The following is a 22,439-nucleotide window of genomic DNA, read 5'->3' on the forward strand; positions in this document are numbered from 1 at the left end:
TGGGCGGAGTTTTAACGGTTAATGTTTTGAGGCTGTTGCGCCAGGGATGTGTTGGAATGGCTGCGCGTGCCCGCCGCCATTGGCTCCGCGGAGCTCGCGCGCCCTGAGAATGAAGCGCTCCAGCACGCACAGGTGAGCAACCTGTAGCCGCTGATAGCAGTGCAACAGACAGATATCTCACTCTGTCTGTTTTTTTTACAGAGACAAAATAATGGCACGCCTTAATAACCACAATTCTGACTTCAAATTTTTGATTGATGGAAAAACACAATTAAATAAAAAAATAAATAGGCATGCTGAAAAACAACTCAAGCATTTTTGATTGTGGCATGTTGTTGTGATATGGCATGGAAACTATCAAAAATAAACTAATTTTATTTCTATACAAATAGACTTTCATTTCTTCAAGGAGATAAATGAATACCAATAATAACAACAAAAATTATAGGATTGATAATGGATTTATATATTTGAATTATTATATTATGCTTGTATAAGAAGTTTGTAACACTGTAAAATTAATCAGTTATGGTGCTATATAGTAGTAATATTCCATATTGTGCATAATATGGATTTCCTATCTTAATATAATTCTGTGTATATTTCAGATATTAGTGAATACATTCCTGAGGTTCACGTGTGGATGGCAATCACTATTCTGTAAAATCACATCTTTTAGTTTTTTTTCATCTCTTCTATATGGCAGAACACAGCCTCGTTTTTACGTGCTGTGTGACACATTATCTCATGTAGACAATCTTTGGCTTAAAAGGAAGTAACGTATCCACTCAACCGGAGAGCTTGAGCAGAAAAGCATGGAAATACACGGTTTAAATGCAAAAAATTAAAAATTAAAAAATTTAATGAATAACAGATACAAGACGTTAATGATAATAACAAATAATATATTTTATAAATAGAAAAGCTAACTCTAACATTTGTTTTGCAAAGGGAAACAAACAACTCAACTTAGACAGGAACATCATGATCTAATCACACAAAAGAAAATGTCATAGCCCCATACTTATTAATGGGGGGGGATTGAAATATGACTTGCATACAATGAATGAATAAAAAAAATAGAGGTCATTTTGTCTTTAAATGGTAAGAATGCTCCAAATTACAATACAGCCCATTCTTTCTGTTCTATTTAGCACTTCAGACGTGACAGAAAGCTAGAGCCAATTTCTAGGATCACACCAGTAGCTTTAATCAAACAGACGAGGCAAAGACCACAGACCAATGTGGAAATGAACTGCCACAATGTTTACATTGTCTGGAAGAAGTTGCAGACAAAATAGCACAATATGACACAAATAGGTACACTAATGTTAAATACTTGACTTTATATGTACAGTATGTATATATGTATGTATGTATGTATATATGTGCAGTATATGACTAATTAGTATGCATGAATTTAATGCCGTTCTTAAAGCAATTTCCAGCCAAACAGTGGCCACTAGATGACAGCATTTCTCTGGTTTCTTTAATGACTGACAGATTTAGATGAAAAGATACATATACTGTACAGTACTGTAGTGTGTGTGTGCGTGTGTAAGAGGTTTAATTTAGTCATCAAAAGTTTTCATGTTGTTTAATAAAATCATTTTACAAGAATTTTCATTTCATTTCATTTTATTTGATTAAATATTTTGCAAAATAGTTGTCATCTTCCACATCACGTTGCCACAGTTTTCCCTTCAGTTCTAATCACTTGCCTTATACTGGCCAAGCACTCCAGCCTGCTAGAATAAGCTCTGGAGATGTGGACTGCTATGAAGTGAGAGGGGAAAAAAAAGAAATGTGTGTGACAAGCTATCAGAGCAGAAAGGGTCGGCATAAAGATGGTGATACTGGAGGTAAGATTGCATGCCATGTCCGTTACCATGGTAACAAAAATGCAGGAGACTATGATCACAGCCATGAGTGGCAGATCATCCAGCAATGCCAGCAGTTCAGCCACCTCCAAAGGACAGGCATTCATCACAATATCATCAAAACCTGACCAATCAGGGTGCACGTTTCAAACCTCGTTATGGTACATTTATGTCTGGTTTATAACAGATTAAAGGGTATGTTCACCTGAACAAGCATGAGTAAGTCACACGTTCAGTCTTCCATGTGGTATTTATTCATGCAGATAATTTGTGGATTTTTTTTATAAAAATGTTTTCATTCAAGCTATTTTCATTGCGTTAACTGGACAAATTTTCTCATCGTTGTTAGCAGTAAGAACAGGTAAAACAAGTTGAGCTGTGAGTCCCCAAAATAACGAATAAATCTCAAGAATATTATTCTAGAAAGTGAGGAATGGAGAAGCTGTGAAAGAAGGCAGAAACACCCACAGGAAGTTTCTTAATGTGCTTTGTCACTGGTGAGCTTGCTTGTCGCCATGGAGTTGTTAGGCTTGGAGACAATTCACTTGCCCAGAGCAGCATCTGGCTACGAGGCCAGATATCGGATGAAAACAGCAAACTCGCTGAAGTGGCGGCGAGCCAGTGCGTGGTTTTGCTCAATCCTATCCATGAATGTTGCATCGTACACCTGAACACACAAACGCCAGAGCTACAGTCAGTTTGAGTCACAGCGTGGATCCACGAGTCGCGTGAGTGTAAATGTTTGCATGGCCAGACCTGGTGGACGTCTTTAACCTCCATGTGAGCTAAACTCTCTTCTTTGGTCAGTAGGACACAGTTCCATGGGCTCCAGTCTCTCTGACTGTCCCAGCGCACAAACACCAGGTCATGGAGGTCGCTGCTGCCACCGAGGGCTGAGCGGGATGCCCAGACCACCTCCACCAGGTACTTCATGTCCTCCGCCTGTGAAAGCATGCATGTAAACATCTTGATAGAGCTTTCATGATTACAAAAGCAGCCAAGAAAACTGTGAGGACAGGATGAATGTCCGACAAGACCGTAGCAGTGCAATAAAGGAGATCATCCAAACAGATCACATCCGACGAACCTTCAGCAGAAACGGAATCTTGGCCTCTTCATTGCGCCGCTGCTCATCAGCTCTCAGCCTCTTCAGAATGTTCTTGTAGCAGTAAAACTCATTACGGGTTTCTGCTCTGTTCCTGGTTTCTGCACAGTCGTTACATTTACTGCCAGCCAAAGTTCTGAAGTTGCTTAAGTGAAGGTGACGAAGACAGTATTGGCAGAGGAGCGTCTTGTTTTTCAGTTTTGATGGATCCTGGGGAACCTGGGGGAGATTTTCATGTGGAGATATCAGTGAATTCTCAATGTCCAAATGACGTCAGACTAGCAGGGTCTTTGCTCACCTTTAGCAGTTTGGCCACTTCAGGGTTAAACGCAGGTGTTTTGATGAGCTGGAGGAACAAGGTGGAGATCCTCTTCCTCAGCCCCTCCAGAGTATTTGTCTTTACTCGAGGCATCAGGTCCACCTCCCTGTCAATCAAATCCACTATTTCCCGTGTTAGCGGACACTTGTACTCCTGTAAAAAATAATTAAAGCGAGCAAGTCATGAGTAAAAACAGGCATGTTAACCAACATGTGACAACATGTAATCGACTATGTATTCCTATGAAATCATGTGAACCGAGCATAGACCTCTGACGACCTCCCTTCTGTGTTCTAATTTATTATTGTTTATTCTGCTTTTTTTGCATTTCTAAGAAGGCAGAGAAAGTTATTTTCTGATAGAGACCTGATTAAAACTGTATCCGTCTCCTCCTCATGACTGGTTACCTTTAGCATGAACTGTTTCACCGTCACAAACTAGTATGTAGTACAATCTGGACAGTAATTTTATTGACACTCCACACATTCCTGTTGTGAGCCGTGTCTAGTGTGTATAAAGTGTATTACTATACCATGACAGTGTGTTTGAGCGCCATGAGGATGCTGAGTCTCTGCTCCCTGCTGACATTGAACAGGTTGACTTTGTCGTACAGATCTTGCAGCTCTCTGGCTCTGAGGATGTGTTGTGTGTCCATCTCAATCGCTTTACCGTCAGCCGCTCTTTGCCACCTGATAGGAGCTGCCGACTGAAACACCGTCAACTGTTAGAACTACTGCTGGTACTCACAGTGCTACAATACAACACTAATTACACTGCTGGTATTATTCACAGTCATACCTTGAGATGCAAGTTTATTTTGATCCGTGACTGAGCTCGTAAGTCAAAGAAATTGCAACTCAAATAAATTTTTGATATTTAAAGTATTTAGAATAGTTTTAATCCATTCCAGCCCCAATCCAAAAAAGCCCCAAACCTCCTTCAATTTTTATGATTTTTTTTTTTGCATAAATGTGCATAACTAATTATATAAGTTATGTAAGCAATAATAAAGTATGAAAAGAAACGCAAAAGTCAAAAGCACACATGAGCTACGTTTGTACTCCGCAGAGAGGAAGGCAGCTCTGACCTTGTCCAAGAAGTTTTTGACAGCTTTGTCCTGGCTGTTTCTCTGGATTTCGTTGCGCTGACGTTCGATGGCGGCGATGAGCTGCATCTCCTTCTCCACCAGCAGGCAGAGAGCTGCTTTCCTTTCAGCTCCACGCAGTGATGAGTTGATCTCCCGCTCTTCCTCATTTCGCCACGCTGAAACACACACAGATGATTCAGTCGGTGCATCACCACAGTGTGATAAGACAGGAAAAGAGAACTGATCACTTCACGCTTCAAGTCATTGGTCAGTATTTACCATCGTCGATGAATTTAAGGAATCAGTCAATAAAATGACAATAATTTTCATTAACAATGAACTAAACCAATGACTAATTCATTAATCAGAATGATATAACCACATCCTTCCTACTCTCTAGACTGTTGTATTGCAGGATCAAGTCCTCCTTTGTCTTGGGGTTCCTCCAGCGTCGGTGGAGATCACTCAGCTCCTCCTCCCTCTCCTCCAGTGTCTTCCTCTTCTGCGCCTCCTGCCAGGATATACGCCGGTCACGTTCCATCTTCAGCCGCTCCACCTCATTACAGGCCAGCCAGCGGCGAACAAATGACTGCAGTCGGATGACCTGGATGAGTGACAACAGTAGAACAACAATCAAACTTCTCTGTCACCCTTGTTACATCCAGAGAACTGTAGGCACTGTCACAGGCTCCATTCCCACCAGACTCTGCTCCCCTTTCAGTGACCTTCCCTCCAAATCAGTTCTCATCCTTCAAATCTCTCAACAAGTGACCCAGGTGGTTCCAAAATTCAAGACCATCGACCTTGTAAGGATACCCAGCAGATCTCTGAACAGACTCCAACATGTCCTTAATGCTGCTGCCAGGGTTAATCCTCATCTCTACCAACTCATGACAGCACGTCACCCCAACCCTGACATCCTCCATCACCCAACACCACCCATCTCCACCTGCTCCCCATTTTTTCACAGCTCCAACTACAAAATCTTTATCCTCACACTTAAATCCCAACATGGCATCAGCTGCTTTCTGTCCCCCACATGCAGCTAAAAGTCTTCACAGTGGAAGCACCCGTCCTCTGGCACCACTTTCATCTGAAATACTGACTCACTAGACAGTTTTTACAAACTTCTCAATCATTACTGTTTTTCCAAGGCTTTTAACCTCACTTGGGTCCAACTCTGTAATTCTGTTCTCTTGTTATAATGCATCCTTGGCTTTGAGAAAGATCAAATGTCATTATTATTATTCGTAAAAGTAGTTGGAGTTGTAATTTTACTCTAATTTGATTCATTTTCTTGTTTTAAATGTTGTTTTGCCCACTTGACTTATTTCTATAATTTTCCATCCATCTTCCACCAAGGAGGAACTGCCATTGAGATCACAACTCATCTGAGCATGATCGATGGAGTAAGCACAATTATTTAAAGAAGAAACCCCCCTTTATCATGACACACACACACACACACACCGCTCTCAGTCTCCGTCTATGATATTCATCAGCAGTGACATAGTTGTTGGTGATGGGGAGCAGTCTGTCGTCCCTACAGGAGATGTAGTAGCCGATGCCCCTCGTCTGGGTGGAGATGTCAGCTGGAACCTGCTGGCACTTAGACTTCACCTTTACCGTCTGAAAGAGATGGAAATAAGAAAAAAAAAAGAGAAAACGGCAGTTTATTTTGAAATGGGTCAATTTTTGCGGGTGTAGAAATGTGGACAAAATGCCTTTCAAATGTTAATAATTCATGTCGTGTCTGAGTTCTACTTTTTTTGTACAGTTTTGATTAAATTCATTTTTTTAAAAATCTATTTGAACAAATTAATATTACAGGTGTTTCCAAGTGCTTAGCATTAAGTAATTCTAACAAAAAGAATCTTCTATCTTTTGACCCATCTTCAAATCAAGGACTGTGAGATGGTCTCTGCAAGGAATGAACTGACCTTAGCAACTTCCTGAATTTTAATAAGTGTGCTTTAAGCAATGCCTTATTATGGGCTGCAGCTGAGAGGGTATAAGAATTAATTGAGAGTCCTGATTCTGCCTCAGGAGAAGTCGTCTCCATGCCCTTCAGGCTCTGTGCTGCTAAGAATGAGGCGCATCATACAGGGAAAGAGAATGGTGGTTCAGGCTTCAAGTTATTAAATGTTACTTCAACATCAGATGGTGTGTAACATTTCCCTGTCTGTGTGCTTGCAGTACAGACTTATGATCCTCAAGTAGCCATACAATTCTAAAAATACTTTAGTATCCTCTGACCTTTTATTAATTGAAGACATTTTAAAGTTTGCAACCAAAAGAACAGCACACACACATTTTGCATGCATTTAAATGGTACATGTGACCGTTCAATAAGGTTAAAGTCATAATCAATACAGTTATCCAACAAATGAGTTAATAGTGTAATCGGCTCCAAACATAAGCAAGTGTAAGGTGGTCACATGCTGAAGACTTAATCTACTATAAATTAGAACTTAGAGCTGAAGTGTACTTTCAAAAATCATCATTGGCTCCAGCCGACTGTACGTCGACATAACGTCAGCGGTTACTCTGTTACGACGGCTTATCAAATGAAGCACACTCCCCGGTTACGGATACAGCTTCCTGTGTCTTGTTCCCATCATGACGGTTGATGATGTTCTAAAAAACATTTCTTCCAGGGAACAAATCACACAATTATCCAAATGTCTGAGGTTTCGTGACTTACCAGAAAGAAATAATGAGGTGCACAAATAAATTACTTCAATTTATAAACTGAAAAACAAGAAATATTTATTGCTTGGCAGAGACTGAGCCTATTGGTCCATCAGAGATTTGTTTTTTTTTTGTATTTATGTCCTTGGACAAAATGAAGTTTAAGTCAGAATCAAACAGAAGAGAGAGGCGTTGACTGTTTCTGTTACACCCTGGGCATCTGTGCATGAAGTCCTTTTCTATTTCCTGAACACATAAACAAGGTTCTGCAGTAATGAATGATCTTTAAAAGCATCCCACACACATCCTGCTGTTGGTCTACATGCTATCATATTACAGACTGACTGACGTTTTTGTATTTAATTTAAATGAATAATTTGTCTCCAATCAAATTAACCACTAAAGTCTTTCAGTGACGTCTTTGTCCGGTGCTTTTTTATTGAAGCTCTGCTCTGTACCTGCGTGGTACGGTTGACGACATCCACCCCTCTGTCAGCTCTCTTCTTGGGCAGGGTCTGGATGGAAGCGTGGTGGTACTCCACCCCCGTCTGCTTGTTTCTGTATCCACCCAAGAAGGCTTTCTGCTGGCGTGGGCGCTCAATCTCCACCACAGCCTCCTGGAACACGCCGTCATCTGGAGGTCAGGGAACGGGGATTTTTCAGTCAGAACTGGAAATACAGTTTCTGTCATGCTGAGCATTAAGATCCATGTCAATCTGACACACAGTTTGTGAAGGCTAGAGGGCGCTAGAGGGTGTTGACACCTGTTCGAACCCGGACAGTGATGACATCAGGCATGTTGTCCTGCGCTGGGGGGCGGAGGAGACGGAGTGGGTGGGTGACCGGGTCAGTGGAGCTCATCTCCATCCGTGTGGAGCTGTGAGGCTGAACGCCAAGCTCCATCAGGCTCTGCTGCTCCTCCACCGCCCTGCCTGAAAGATGACAGAGGATGCTGGGATATTAGACTTTAGACTCTTATTAGTAATAAGGCATTCAGTGTTACTAACCAAAAAACAGCGAGATCATCTTCAATAAAGACCTTCAATGCATCTTCTTGTACTTTAAGTCTTGTGTAACTTACATCCATTTCTAATCAATAAAAGTGTTTTGGAACAGGTTTGTACCATCCAGAGAGATCTGTAGCACCTCAGAAGGAACTCTGAGCTCCGAAGCCAGGTGATGCTTCAGATCCCGAATGCTGAGACCGATGGCGAAGGCCTCGGTCATCACATGACCCTCTGGCACCAGCACCACCTTCACTGTAACGCACAAAGACATTCTCATTGTGGGTTTGGGTCTGGAATATTTCCACTGTGGGATATAAGTAGTGTTTCTCAGCTGGCATTAGTCTGCTAACAGGATTATGAAAAAAAGTTGTAGCCCGAGGAAGAATCCATTACATCCAGATGATTTTGAATCATTCTTATTATTGTGCTTTAAAGGAGAATCTTTGCTTGTGAATTCAGGTATATCTACAGCCAGTAAATTGAAGTTGAATGATCTCTGCCAAATAGACTAATGAGAAAAAAAATCAAAGGCGGCTTTTACCGGAGATAAAATAGGATGTTCACTCAAAAAGACTTTCCGTTGGAAGATAATTTAAGTGGAACTCATCATGCGGCATCATGAACAGCATTTAATGTGAAATAGCTATGTGATAATATATATTTTAGAATTTCTATCATGGATCTCGTTTCATTTTGCACATGACATCCATGCAGTTCTTTCACATCAGAATATCTATTACCTGTCGCTGTGGAGGTTCCAACATTTTCTTTTGTTTGAAGCTGTTCAGCATCATCCGGCAAATCAGCCTGACTTTCTGCTTCTTCTACAGTCTCAGAATTACAGATTGTACAGTTCAATCAGACCGCACATAAAACACATTACATAGGATATTTGAAACTTTTTACGCTTAGGGTCTCACCCGCTTCCACTGATTTTTCTGTCCTCTGAAGTTCTCCAAGCTTTTCTGGGTCATTGTCTTGATCAGACTGTATTTCCACTACAAAGATGGGACACATATTGGCATCACTTAATAAACATTAAATAATTCGGCCTGCAGCTGTGATGAAACTTAATGTCACGTTTTTCTCATTCATCCAACCTGGACTCACCCCTACCGGAAGCTGGACTCACCTGTGGCGGTGGTGAACCTATCAGCGTCCGCCTGCTCGCCATCTTTCCCCGGCCCTCTGTCGCCCTCTGGCGGCTGCTTCTCGGTACTCACAGTTTCCTGACATTCGTTCGCCTCCTGCTCTGCAGTTTCTCTCTGATCCATCGCAGCTTCAGCTTCACCTGAGCGGCTAAGGCTAGCTTAGCCGCTTAGCGTTTTTACCCGAAGTTAATAAACTTGTTTCAAACTCTTGACGTTTGAAGAAACTCTTTTTTTTACCGCTTGTTAAAAATCACAGTTTAATGCTGTTTCGGTGTAATTGTTTTACCTAATAATATTTATCATTTGCAGGATGTAGCTTTACGTCCAATGATAACTTGTTTGCTAAGCGCCGCCAGGGTTTACACGTTTCCATAGCAACAGTAAACTTCCGGTATGGCGTTCCGATTTATTTACAGTAGTTGAGCAGGTGATTTACTTCTGCATTTCACTTTAAATTGTCATCGATCTACATCTCAAAATAAATTTGTTTTCAATAAAAAAAAAGTTTCTCGTTTCTCTGTGTGACGTCAGCGTCTCTGTGTGACGTCATGAACAAGCCTCTCCCTCTGTCAGAGGCGATAAAGATAAATGACGTAATAAATGTGCTGCGAGTGAAATAATGGCTTCAGTGAGGATGGTAAGATGTAATAAAACAGAAAGTAAGAAAAAAATTCCTGATTATTTTTACACGACAATCGTTGATAGAGTTTAGCAGCTTTTATTGAGGGAAAAAGAATATAAAAATAATCTGTCCTACAAGCTGCTCTTGTTTTGTCTCATGAAAGAAAGACTTCTGAAAAGTCCCATGTGATTCACAAACTACACGCATTCTGGTGTATTTTTATTAAAAAGAAATATTCCCGATAATAAATATTAAATACAGTGAGACAAACAGTTGCATTAAATAAGCTTTAGTAGCTACCCTTACTAACATTACTATCAGTGTAATTTATAATGGTCATTGCACTGAGGATTCTGAGACCTATAGCTGTACAGTTATTTCTGTGTATCTTAAAAAGGGAGATTTATCATTTTGACCAGGTCTCATTTCATTAAATGAAGCTTTAAAATATCTATTAAAAAAATAAGACACATGTCTTTCTTGGAAGTCAGACAAAAGCAGAGCAAAATCAAAAATTTTTTGAATCCGGCCAGTTTACGAGCATTAAAGTCAATAAATACAGAGTCATAAAGATCATGAAACAAAATTAGAGTTCTGAAATCACACCAACAATCAATTACAAAACTCAAAAGGGGATGGAAGAGGACTCTGCCATCACCTGGTCGTCAACATCTCATATTTCTACAGTAAGTATCAGAGAAATAAATAGACGTCCGTTGATGTTGGTGTCCGTGAGACAATAGCTGGTCAACGTTTTGAGTCCACAGCCTAAGCCCCAAAGGCTTGTGGGATCTTAAATATGAGATTCCCACGAAACATGACAAAGGCCCAGCTTAGCCGACACAATACCACATGTCAGCCGGCTCTGTCTAAGGCCAGCGCGCCAGGTGTTGATCACACGCCCCTCAGTGTGTCAGCTAAAAGCAGGTCACACCTAAATATCTAAACACTGTGCTGTTAGTGGAGAGCGACACCATCACCGCGAGCCGCCAACACACCCCACAGGTGAGGATTTCATGATTGATCTACAGAAATGCAGTTATTTCACATCACAAGACATTTTTTTTGCCAGCGTTTCTGTCAGAATTAACTTTCTTTCTGGTTAGAATAAGTCAGCATGAATTCTTCCTCTGACTGCAAAGGGGACTGACACAATAACATCATCCTGTAACATCAGTCATGAGTTCCTTGATTTGCATTTTTCTGTCAGTGCTTGTTAGTTTTTATTTTTTTTGCCCTTGAGATTAAATTGTTATTTTCTTGCCATATTTTTGGGTGAATTTTAATCCTTAAAAAGACAAACAAAAATTGAGTTTGTGCTAATTTGCTTCCTAGCTTAACTAGCAGTCCTGTTTTTGAGGTGTTATGAAAGCTGTAATGCGCCCCCTCTGCAGAGTGATGAGCACCGATGAAGACTATGTTGAGGAGGAGCTCAATGACTACATCATCCAGTTTAGCATAGAAGAGTCCTGCCGAGATGCTTTCCTGAAATCTGAAAGGTATAAAACCCAGATCAAACTTCACCCTTATGCTCCAAATAAAACTATAGATCATTGGACTGAACTGAACCGGCTGTCTACCCTGATTGCTCTCTCCTCTTGAATCTTAGCTCAAAAGACGCCACTGAGGAAAATCTGAGAGTCTTGGCTGCCATCGAGCAAGGTTAGGCTGGAAGATCTAGGATAAGAGTCAGACATGATGGACGACATGTAATGGAGCTCAGCTGAACCCTGGAGATTCTCATTTAAAAAGCTTTCTGTCTGTTTTTTGCTCTAAATCCTGGGGTGATGGCGTTACTCGCTGTGACCAGGCGAGGTCTCTGTTCTCGGGGCGATGCTGAAGCACACCTTCGCCTTCAGGGAGTCGGACGGTCGCGGTTGGCTCCCCCTCCATCGAGCTGCATCCCAGCCAATCCCAGAGATTCTGCAGACTGTCTTGAGATGTGAGTAAAAGTAACTAGTCAGTTTTTATTATGAGTATGTAAATAGTATTCATATGTCCCATGTACTTTGAGTTTTTCCAAGAAAAACATCCGTCCCTGACCTCTGCAAACACCACACCTCTCTTTCCCCATCCTTGTTCCTCTGACAACACAACGCTGCTTTAGACGCACATCTGTGGAATGATATCCACGGCGCTGGCGCTCGTCTGGTGGACAATCCCGCCTCCAAACACACCAGTGGACAGATCCTGGTCATGTTTCCTCAGCTGTGGCATTCTTGCAGATAACATACCTTTTTATAGGGGTGGGTTGGTTTAACAAGGGAGTGGATTAAACCGGGCGAGGCAGTGGTGGCTTCAAATCCAAAAGAACTTCTCTGTGTGGAGTTTGGATTGTCTACCTCCGAGACATCCTCCCGCATGCTATATAACATGCTGTAGGTGTGTCTGAGTGAGGATGATTCCAGCATTCCATAAGTGTGGACAGAAAATGCATGGAGGATGGATAAAAACCCATTGCTGTTATTCCAGATTTACAAAAAGCAGTCCAGTCTGAACAAAACTCAAAACCCTAATCCAAAAAAACGAGACACATTTACCTCAGAAAAGCTTTTCTAAAACTGTGTCAAAAATGAGTGTTGTGTTTTAGGATTATTTAGGTATATTTTAAAGTTTTGAGAGTTTCTATTTAGCTAAACCTGTTCAAAACCACATTCAAGGATCATCACATGCAAAATGGAGCAACAGCAGATAGACTGTAGTAAACAAAATACACCAGTGAAGAAATATGAAGAGATGAAGTATCAGGACAAGACCTATGGCATCATCAAAATAATACACACCTTATTATGAAAGTGATTCTCAGACAACTTGAAGAAGAGAAGATGTTGCTGTCCAGGGGATGACAGCTGATGTCAACAGTCCTGTCCTAAAATAACCTGTGACGTTCTGTCCCAAACAGGAAGCCTCGAGTTCATCCTTCAGTGGAATCTACCCACTCAGCTGCTGCACAGGCGCAGACACGCGTCCGGTATGAACTCCAGGAATGGAGTTGATGCTGACCTGTGTTGTGATTGTTTTACTGGCAGCTCATGGGCTCAGCTTGGAGGAGAGGACGGCGGTGGGGGGCGAGACGCCGCTGACCCTGGCGGTTAAAGCCGGACTGGTGCAGAATGTGAAGATCCTGCTGGAGCACGGAGCGTCTCTTCACAACACCAACGGCAGAAACGAGTCGCCGCTTCTGCTGGGTACCACTGTAGGGCCTGTCATCAATAACTAACCAACTGGATGCAAAATGAGTATAGATGACCTTAAAAAAATTCAAAAAACTTCTTTTTTTAGCTGAATCCAGCTGTGTTCAGTCAACAAGCTGAAGATTATAACGAAATAAATCACTTTTCCCAGCGGTGAGAGCCGCCTCTTACGAGATGACGCACACGCTGGTCGTTCACGGCGCCTGGGTGGAGCAGGTCTGTCGAAAGAAGTGGACGGCGATACATGAGGCGGCGAAGGTCGGCGATGTGGACATCATGATGCTGCTGCTGAGGAACGGCGGCCGGGTGAATGACAAGGACGCCATGGGAGTGACTCCACTGGCTGTGGCTGCAGAACACGGACATTTCCACATCACTGAGATTCTGCTGAACTGTGGTCAGTTTGTCAGAAAACATCTCAATATAATGACATTAAATGTGTTTTCAAATAGAGTTTGAGCATTTGCCACCTTCTGCACAAATGTTAGATCTCTTAATCCTTCTCTCTTTTCCCTGCTCAGGTAGCAAAGTCAATTCTCAGGCCTACAACGGTGAAAGTGTTCTGCTGGACGCAGCCGGATCAGGAAACACTGACTGCATTCAGCTGCTGCTGGAAAACGGAGCCGACCCTAATCTACCAAGCATCACCGGACTCCTGCCGATACATAAGGCAGCGCATGCCGGACATTACGAGTGAGGATTCAAGTCAAAATTCACCAAAACTGAACTCAATGAGAACAGAAAAATATCATTTGAATCATCCTAGCTTAAAAAAATGTGTCATATGTGTCAAACTTAAGGCCCGGGGGCCAAATGTGGCCCGCCACATCACTTTATGCGGCCCAAGAGAGGATAAAAGATCAGAGTGTCTAAAAATAAATAGGTCAAAAGTGTGCTTTGACCAAAACTACATTTCCCACAATGCAGTAATTAAACTCATTTTAACTTTGACACAACCATTTTGGACAAAGTCAATGTCCTAACTTGTATTTGATGTTATTTTTCTTTATTCTCTTGGATAGTTTGATCCTTGATTGATGGAGTTTTGTTGGTTTCATAACGTGACCGATTAGAAAGACTTATGTCATAACAGAGAAACAAACAAACATTTTTTTTTCTGTGCAGCTGTAATGTTTGAAACTTGAATGAGTAATAAATTCAGTTATTTAACATTAAGGAGTAGTTACATTTATCCTACATTACATTTATCCTACATTACATTTATCCTACATTACATTTATCCTACATTACATTTATCCTACATTACATTAAGTTACATCTGACCCTTCTGAGGGCCGCAATTATGCTGATGTGGCCCTCAGTGAAAATGAGTTTGACACCCCTGCCTTAACTGCCCCCCTGCTTCCCTTAGAGCTCTGAAGATGCTGATACCTCTGACCTCCAAGAAGGCCATTAAAGCAGCGGGGGTGAGCCCGGTCCACTCTGCAGCAGAGGGATGCCACAGCCGCTGCCTGGAACTCCTGCTGGCCCGTGATTTTGACATCAACTACCGCATGAACACCAGAAACTCAGAAATCTACCGGGATATGAGGAGGACAGCTTTGTATTTTGCAGTTTCCAACGGGGACGTGAAGTGCACCCAAGTTCTGCTGGCTGGTGGGGCAAAGACTGACCTGGACCCGCTGTGCTGCCTCCTGGTGGCGGTCAGGTCGGGGCGCTACGAGATCGTGAAGCTGCTGCTGGCGGCCAAAGCGGACGTGAACTGTTACTTCACGGTGGTGAGCGACACCGTGTTTCCCACGGCGCTGCAGTACTGCCTGAAAGACGAGGTGATGATGAGGCTGCTGCTTAACAACGGTTACCGGGTGGAGAGGTGCTTTCAGTGTCACCATGACGACATTTTTTATGTTCCGCATGATGGGAAAATTCCAGTGAGTGTTTTTTTTTGCTGTTGCCTTGCTTTAGCTGATGTTCAATGTGCTTCCAAACTATTGTCTTGTCATCATTGAACCTTATTTTAATTTAAATGTGAAATCTGATGACTTAATTAAAACATTCACTCCTAGGATGATTGCAGTTTTCCAGTTAAATTACTTTAAAGACTGTTCACCTTTATATCCGTCCTTTCTCCAGTTCTGCGACTTCATGAGCCTCTCCTGCATCATGCATCTGTCTGGGAACGTGATCCGGATCCTGCTTGACTACGCGAGCCGGGTCCACATCTGCTCCAAACTCAGACTCATCCTAGAGAAGCAGGCAGAGTGGCCAGAAATACGTGACATTCTCAGTGAGTTAATCTGTGGTTTCATGACAATTATGCAGCTGGCAAGAAGAAATATAAAGAATTAAGTGCATCAGAAAAATTGGCCCACCATAGTTGTGAATGGCTTGATTGTTACTTCATAAACACAAATTAAAAGTTCAAATAAATCCTCCCCAGTTAGTTTTAAATGGTTTTAGTAAACTTCCTTCCTTTTATTCACCTTCCTGTACGTCTTAAGAAATGAGAAATACACATGTATTTTCTGAAACTTGCTCTCCAGGCAGCCCCCCCTCCCTCAAGCACCTTTGCCGCCTGGAGATCAGGAGGCGTCTGACCCTGAAGAGACTCAACAACCCCGAAATCATGAACTCAAGCGTTTTTCCTCCCAGATTGAAAAGCTTCATTCTGTTCCATGAGCTCGACCTTTACAGCCAGGACCCTGAACGCATCGTGTGACAACTTCAGGAGCCCCTCCGGTGTTTATAGTTGTCAATGTTGTAATCCATGTTGTAATCAATGATGAACACAATAATGGACAAATTAATTCCAGCATCAATTCTATTATTACTTTTAATTCTAGATTGTTGTCGTTCTACGTCTGAATACGTTTGTGGTGTAAAAGTTCTAATCCATGTTTTTTTCCCGTTTATCAGTCACTTTACTGCTAATCCAGATTATTCCATACGTCAGGGCCATGCCGATATTTGTTCATCTGACAGACAGATGGAGATGCATGTATTCTGATTATTCATGGTCCTCAGAGGATTAAATGGTGATCACTTATCCCCCGATACCACCATCATGACGAAGTCTTGACTTCTATTTATGAAGATTTTTGTCTGATGTTTAATCTCTGATGTGGACACAAACAGAGGTTGTTTCTGAGTCTGCCCGTTATTAGAATTAACTACAAATCTTATGGCAAATTGGCATGTTAATAAAGAGCAGAGAGGTCAAAGGTCAGAGCTCAAAAAGAGAGTAATCACTCACAAAGGCTCCAGCTCACTTCAACAGGTTCTCAGTGATTTGTGTTTTGATGGCGGTCCAGCTCCTGGCGACGGATCGTCTCCGTAGTGACAACACTGTTGGCGTGCGGTGAATCACACTCACGCACATTTTACACCAGTCTGTCTCACTACTGTCTTTAAAATGTGTGCAGTGACATCAGACCCTGTTAGGTTCTGTAAAATGGTCTGGAGCATGTGACGCCTATAAATAACTGCTGAAGTGTGTGTGTGTGTGTGTGGGGGGGGGGGGGGTCCAGCCATGAAACCAGCACTGTGTTCCTGCTGCCGCTTCGTCCCACAACTCGGACGCTGAAACAATCAGGTGAGAATCAAACCCGTGGAGGTTTTTGTTATGTTCCAGGTCCGTCCTTAGAATCAGAGACAGAGGCAGCGTTGAGACGACGTGACGCCGTCTGGTATCGTCTGCGTCACGTGTGATCAGTAAGAAGGTCAGGGGTCAAAGCCTTCTGACAGTAGAGCGGATAGAAAAACAATAAATGCATGGAAGTAATTTAGATGTGACATCAATTTAACTTTAATCCAACTAAATCAAATCTGATCTCAGACGGGACATGACGTCTGTAACAAGTAACTAAATACTGTACATGAAGTCAAATAAAGTATAACACATGCGTACTTTACCGAAGTCATTCTCTTTTATTTTGTACGTTTATATTTCACAGACATATTAGTCGTTTTTATGTTACTCAGGGAATCTATTCGATATTGTTTGATAACTTTTGTATAAATGAAGGTTACAATCAGTTACAATATTAAGTCATTCCCAAGTTAAAATGACAAAGACTGTAATAAAACAATTTAATGTATTTTAATGGTGTAGCGTCTATTATTTCAAAACTGCATCATGAGAGTTTTTCACTTTGGTTGTTTGAATTTCTTTATCGCTAAAACTTTTTTTCGAACCAAAACAACTTTGCGTGCGAGTCCACGCCGTCATAGTTATGTCTGTACTGTTATTGCAGCAGGATCGCATCACTTCCTGTGGATTTGATTTGCAGAAGCAGAGGACACAGAACACTTCAGTACAGAAGGAAAAAGGTTTTAGTTCCTGTCGTTGCTTGTTGTTTAACACTGAGTGACTCTGTGCGCCTGTGTGACGTCAGGAAGATGGACGCAGTCGATGAAATGGATGAAGATGAACTTCTGGACTACAACCTACAGATGAACATTCAAGAGTCATGTCAGAGGGAACGTCTGACAGGATCGGGGAGGTACAGTTCCATCAGCCGTCGTCACCGTCCATTTCAAAGTCTGACAGGTTTAACTTCATCTTTCTGTTCGTATATTCAGGAGCGACGCTCTGAAGCTGCTGGAGGCCATCAAACAAGGTAAGAAGAGAAATTCAGGTGTTCTGAGGAGGAATCCTTCCATTTGGTGGAAACGTCACGCAGCTTCAGAGAGGATACTAAAACAGGATAATAAAATATTCAAAGCTGATCTTTTCTGACATTTTGATATATTCTGCTTAAAGCTTTACCTTCAAACTCTTTCAGGTGATCTGCTGACACTCCAGGAACTCTGTGATTTCCCAGCAGCCTTCAGTCAGGTGGACGAGCGCGGCTGGTATCCACTGCACAGGGCGGCGGTCCAACCTCTGGTCCCGGTCCTGGAGATGGTGCTGTATGGTGGGAAAGACATCTAAACCCTCGTTTCTAGAACCGCTCTTGCTCCTTGTCACAAATTCTCTCTCGATCATCGTTTGTCTTGTTCAGCTTCATCCATCTTTAGAAACGGACGTATTATATCTTGTGTTGTTGCTTCAGCGTCCTTCAGTCTATCTCTGGAGGAAAAGACTTCAGGCGGTGAGACCTTTCTGACCTTAGCAGTGACAGCCGGTTTGGTCGGCAACGTGAAGATGCTCTTGGACCACGGAGCTTCTCCTCACACCACCAACAGCCAGAATGAATCCCCTCTACTTTTAGGTCAGAACGTTTCCTCTGTGAACCTACTTTGTTCCATCCTCGCTATTTGCTCCTCATCCTCTTCCTCCCTGCAGCTGTCAGAGCTGGATCTGTCCAGATGGTTTCCTCTCTAATAGCCGGAGGAGCTCGGGTGGGGCAGGTTTGTCTGAGAAGGTGGACGGCCATGCACGAGGCCTCCAGATCGGGGTGTGTTCACGTCATGGAGCTGCTGCTGCAGAACGGAGGCCAGGTTTCACAGACGGACCAGCATGGAGTGACTCCTCTGGGCATCGCTGCAGAATACAGCCACCCTGAGGTCCTGGAGCTCCTCATCAGACACGGTGACTGGGATTGATCCATTAATTGGTGGTTCTGAAAAACTTTATCCAGTAACGTGTTTTACAGTCCATCCACTGCTGCCCTCAAGTGGATCATGGACTCACTTTTTCTGCAGCCTTTTGTCAGTTTTGAGCTGTAGATAAAATATTCTCCCATGATAAATTAAATGACCCCCTTCAAGTATAAAACTTTAAAAGTATGTTAAAGTGTGTTACAAGTATTTTGAGATATTTTAATTTTCAGTCCCCAATATGGGTCAGACTCCAAAATTGTTGTATATTTCCCATGATGCAGCTCTTCTAATGGGAAGGGCTCTTCCCTGAGTGGAATACAGACAGCTTTCAAACACTCTACTTCTGAATAGAAATTATATTCTTGGACTTAATAAGGAATTGGAAACGTCACTGATAGATGTAATGGATAAAATAATTCCATTTTCATCTTAACCACCTCTGATTTTCACCTTAAGGCGCTGACGTAAACGCCCAGGCGCCAAACGGCGACAGCGTTCTGTACGACGCCGCAGGATCGGGGAATCCTGACTGCATCAATATCCTCCTGCAGCACGGAGCGAATCCCAACATCCGCAACCTGAGCTTCCAGCTGCCTGTCCACCGGGCTGCATATGAAGGACACTACCTGTGAGTGGGGGGGGGGGCTAGAACCAGGAACATGTCAAACAAGTCGTATTTGATCTGAATTGCATCAGGTATGAACACTTAACTACAGCTTCTCTCATCAGAGCTTTGAGGACTTTGATCCCCATCACCACCAGACGGGCCCTGCGGTTGTCGGGTCACAGCCCGGTCCATTCCGCTGCTGACGGAGGCCACGCCCACTGCCTGGAGCTGCTGCTCCAGAAAGGATTCGATGTCAACGCGCTTCTAGCTCCTCACATCTCTGAAAATTACGGAGACATGAGGCGAAGCCCGCTATACTTTGCTGTGTCCAACGGGGACGTGACCTGTACGGACATTCTGCTGAGGTCAGGGGCCAAACCCGACCTGGACCCGCTGCGCTGCCTCCTGGTGGCGGTCAGGTCGGGGCGCTACGAGATCGTGAAGCTGCTGCTGGCGGCCAAAGCGGACGTGAACTGTTACTTCACGGCCGTGAACGACACCGTGTTTCCCACGGCGCTGCAGTACTGCCTGAAAGACGAGGTGATGATGAGGCTGCTGCTCAACAACGGCTACGATGCTGACAAGTGTTTCTCTTGTCACCACGACGACAACTGGGAGGCCCTGAATGTGTTCATTTACCCACAACAGCTGGAAGAAAAAGTTGCTGTGAGTTCCTCTCTTTTCTGTAAAGGTAATGTTTGAAGGGATGTATGACAGAAGGATTGATTCTATAGTTCCAAACAAAGACAAGATGCTGACAATGAGCTTTGTTCAGTCGTTTGAAAGATAACCGATCATCAGTTCATTCAAAGATAACCTGGAAGCATCTAAAAGGGACTAAAGTGACATTGTAAAAGGTGATATCTCCACCATTGTTATGTATAACCAGTAAAACAAGCTGTCGTTTGTGTGTCCAGTTCTGTGATTTTGTCGGCGTCTCCTGGCTGGAGAACCTGGTGGGCCGAGTCGTGTCGATACTCCTGGAGTACGTGGGTCACGTTTCTCTCTGCAGCAAACTGACGAAGACCCTGGAGAGACACAAGGAGTGGCCTCACATTCACAGGATCACAAGTGAGTCAAAAACCAGGACATTTTCCTGCTTCTGGTAGATCACAATGTCTCTCCTGACCCTCTGAATACCGACTGTTGTTCTCCGTGGTCCAGATACCCCCCGGTCTCTGTGTCACCTGGCCAGAGTGGTGATCAGGAAACACCTGAGATGCAGCGACCTGGTGTTCGTCCTGATGCCCAACAGGCTGAAGGACTACCTGCTGTTCAAAGAGAACGACCTGTATGCTAAAATCATCTGCAGGGAGGACTGAGAGGGGGACGATTTCTATCACTGAGTCTTAACTGTTACGCATTACGTTGTTTTTCACATTGTTTCAAAGGAATATTGTCTAAACTTATTTCCGACACAGTTGCTGCACTGTATTTCCAGTCATTATCGGTCAGTCTGCCGCCATCATCAGGTGGTTTCTGGGACTCACATGTTGTAGATAGAAACATCTTGAAGGTTATAGATATGACTTGAGAATTATTCATATTTAAAAAATGAGTTTCTGGTGCAATATGTCTGTTGGATGTAAATGTATTTAAATTGTTTTATGTGTTCTATGAAAAAGTTAGTTTTGTCAAATATTTCCTGGGAATGAGGAACATCTGTTCACAAAATCGAGCCAATCCAATGTGGAATTGGTTTTACCTCCATCTAGCGGTCATTGGAGGAACAGCAGTCTCTAAATTTAACCTCCTGACCTGCAGGAACAAAAGCAACAACAACAACAACGTGGCGACACATTCTGGCAGGTCACTGGAGAACCCGATAACAGGAAGAGGTCGCGTTGTTAGAACGACCTCCAGCTGAAGGTCACATTACGGAGGCCACAAGTGGAGCAGCTACGACCAGCACGTGTGTTAATGTGATAAAAAGAAAGCAAAGAGCATTAATGTGAGACTGTTACACACAGAATAGACAACATGTCTCAGGATTGTCAGGTGGAAAAACGTCCAGCAGATATATCGAAGGTCTTCAGCTCTGTGAACGGCTGTGTTTGTGTGCACCCATTCCTACAGGTACATTTCACATGTCATACTTCATTATGTTGTTAAAAAATATATTATTATTATTATTAATACAACTGGTTTTGTCTTCTCTTCAATGTTCATGTTAAAGAAACATTACATTCCTTCTGATCTCTTCTCATATCTTGGACACTTTTCTATCGGTGTTAACTAACATTCAGTGGTGACATCTTATTTCTCTGCTAGTTTATATTTCTAGAAATTAAATGAAAATAAAATCTGCATAGATAGAAGCCAATTAATATAAAAACTAATGAATGAATATCTCATTTCTTATTTCAAGGGTTAAACATGAAGAAACCACATGTCTTGTCCTTTGTTCTATAACAGAACCTATTTCCGTTCTCCGTCTAGACTTAACTGATGCTTATCAGCAATAATCAAATAAAAGGTCAAATTTACAGCAGATTTAGGATGAGACCGGCGGTACGTCACAAAGTCTTTTTACTTCAGACATGTAACTCTACACGACTGCTGCGCAGCTCGTCAGACAAGCTCAGCGACGGATGCATGTTGTTACCGAGCAACCACACAACAAACCTTCAGACTGACGGTTGGTCCAACACATTCACATAAATGTTACTCATGTGACAAGTACAGGGGTAGGCACAATAATTACAACACCTGCCACATGGTAGGATTTACTGCACCAACCCTGTAAATAAACAGTCGCTCTATAAAGATTATGATGTTTGGCTTGTGTTTGCGCTCTAATTATCCTCTATAATCTATTTCGGCTATTGGACTGTAGTGTATTCTCTACTTTTTATTTTGGTCAGCAAAAGAATTCATGCTGTTTGGTTTTTTTACACAAAAGACAGCAATTACATAGAAACTGAATACAGAATTTTCAATATTTTAGATTTTAAAATCGGGTTGCCATCGCCATCATCACATCACATCATGTGAAATCTGACGAGTGTTGCTACCATCTCAACAGATGGGTCAAGAAGCTCAGTTACAGAATCAGACAAGGGAGAAAACGGTCAAAACACTGCAGGAAATTCTCTTCAACCAGATTTCAAGTTCATTTTCACAAGTAAATGTTGCATTAGTCTACCAGAGATGAAAAAAAAACATTTCCTTTCATCACTGGAGATAACCTTTGAAAAAAGCAATAAAGTCTAGACGTGATAGAGATTGAAACCAGTTCCTGTTTAGTTTTCGTTTGTGTCCCTTGGAATAT

General features: G+C 42.5%; 3 protein-coding genes across 7 annotated transcripts; 2 read left to right on the forward strand and 1 right to left on the reverse strand.

Moving 5' to 3' along the window:
* Window positions 1-2,358: 2,358 nt before the first annotated feature.
* iqub (IQ motif and ubiquitin domain containing) lies at window positions 2,359-9,363 on the reverse strand. The gene is given in 13 exon segments (XM_068312640.1): window positions 2,359-2,547; window positions 2,637-2,822; window positions 2,968-3,204; window positions 3,284-3,457; window positions 3,837-4,010; window positions 4,392-4,567; window positions 4,785-4,995; window positions 5,862-6,020; window positions 7,541-7,716; window positions 7,847-8,014; window positions 8,207-8,341; window positions 8,830-8,913; window positions 9,222-9,363. Coding segments are annotated over 13 exon segments (2,211 nt in total).
* A 1,358-nt stretch (window positions 9,364-10,721) lies between these two features.
* LOC137594496 (ankyrin repeat and SOCS box protein 15-like) lies at window positions 10,722-16,347 on the forward strand. 2 transcript variants are annotated; one of them, XM_068314016.1, is made up of 10 exons: window positions 10,722-10,867; window positions 11,257-11,361; window positions 11,472-11,524; window positions 11,673-11,804; window positions 12,892-13,050; window positions 13,208-13,453; window positions 13,578-13,749; window positions 14,429-14,948; window positions 15,151-15,304; window positions 15,561-16,347. In XM_068314016.1, the coding sequence occupies exons 2-10, from the start codon at window positions 11,261-11,263 to the stop codon at window positions 15,734-15,736; spliced, it is 1,713 nt and encodes a 570-aa protein (XP_068170117.1). In that variant the 5' UTR covers window positions 10,722-10,867; window positions 11,257-11,260; the 3' UTR covers window positions 15,737-16,347. The 2 variants fall into 2 exon arrangements, with proteins under 2 accessions (XP_068170117.1, XP_068170116.1); XM_068314015.1 differs by lacking the exon at window positions 10,722-10,867 and having other exon boundaries at window positions 11,218-11,361.
* A 184-nt stretch (window positions 16,348-16,531) lies between these two features.
* Window positions 16,532-21,294, forward strand: LOC137594497 (ankyrin repeat and SOCS box protein 15-like). 4 transcript variants are annotated; one of them, XM_068314020.1, is made up of 10 exons: window positions 16,532-16,609; window positions 17,416-17,519; window positions 17,599-17,636; window positions 17,802-17,933; window positions 18,072-18,230; window positions 18,305-18,550; window positions 19,018-19,189; window positions 19,291-19,834; window positions 20,086-20,239; window positions 20,333-21,294. In XM_068314020.1, the coding sequence occupies exons 2-10, from the start codon at window positions 17,416-17,418 to the stop codon at window positions 20,488-20,490; spliced, it is 1,707 nt and encodes a 568-aa protein (XP_068170121.1). In that variant the 5' UTR covers window positions 16,532-16,609; the 3' UTR covers window positions 20,491-21,294. The 4 variants fall into 4 exon arrangements, with proteins under 4 accessions (XP_068170121.1, XP_068170120.1, XP_068170118.1 ...); XM_068314019.1 differs by having other exon boundaries at window positions 16,534-16,609; window positions 17,412-17,519; XM_068314017.1 differs by having other exon boundaries at window positions 16,535-16,609; window positions 17,307-17,519.
* Window positions 21,295-22,439: the final 1,145 nt, after the last annotated feature.

The sequence above is a fragment of the Antennarius striatus genome, chromosome 4, assembly GCF_040054535.1.
Source record: "Antennarius striatus isolate MH-2024 chromosome 4, ASM4005453v1, whole genome shotgun sequence".
NCBI classification, from domain to species: Eukaryota; Metazoa; Chordata; class Actinopteri; order Lophiiformes; family Antennariidae; genus Antennarius; species Antennarius striatus.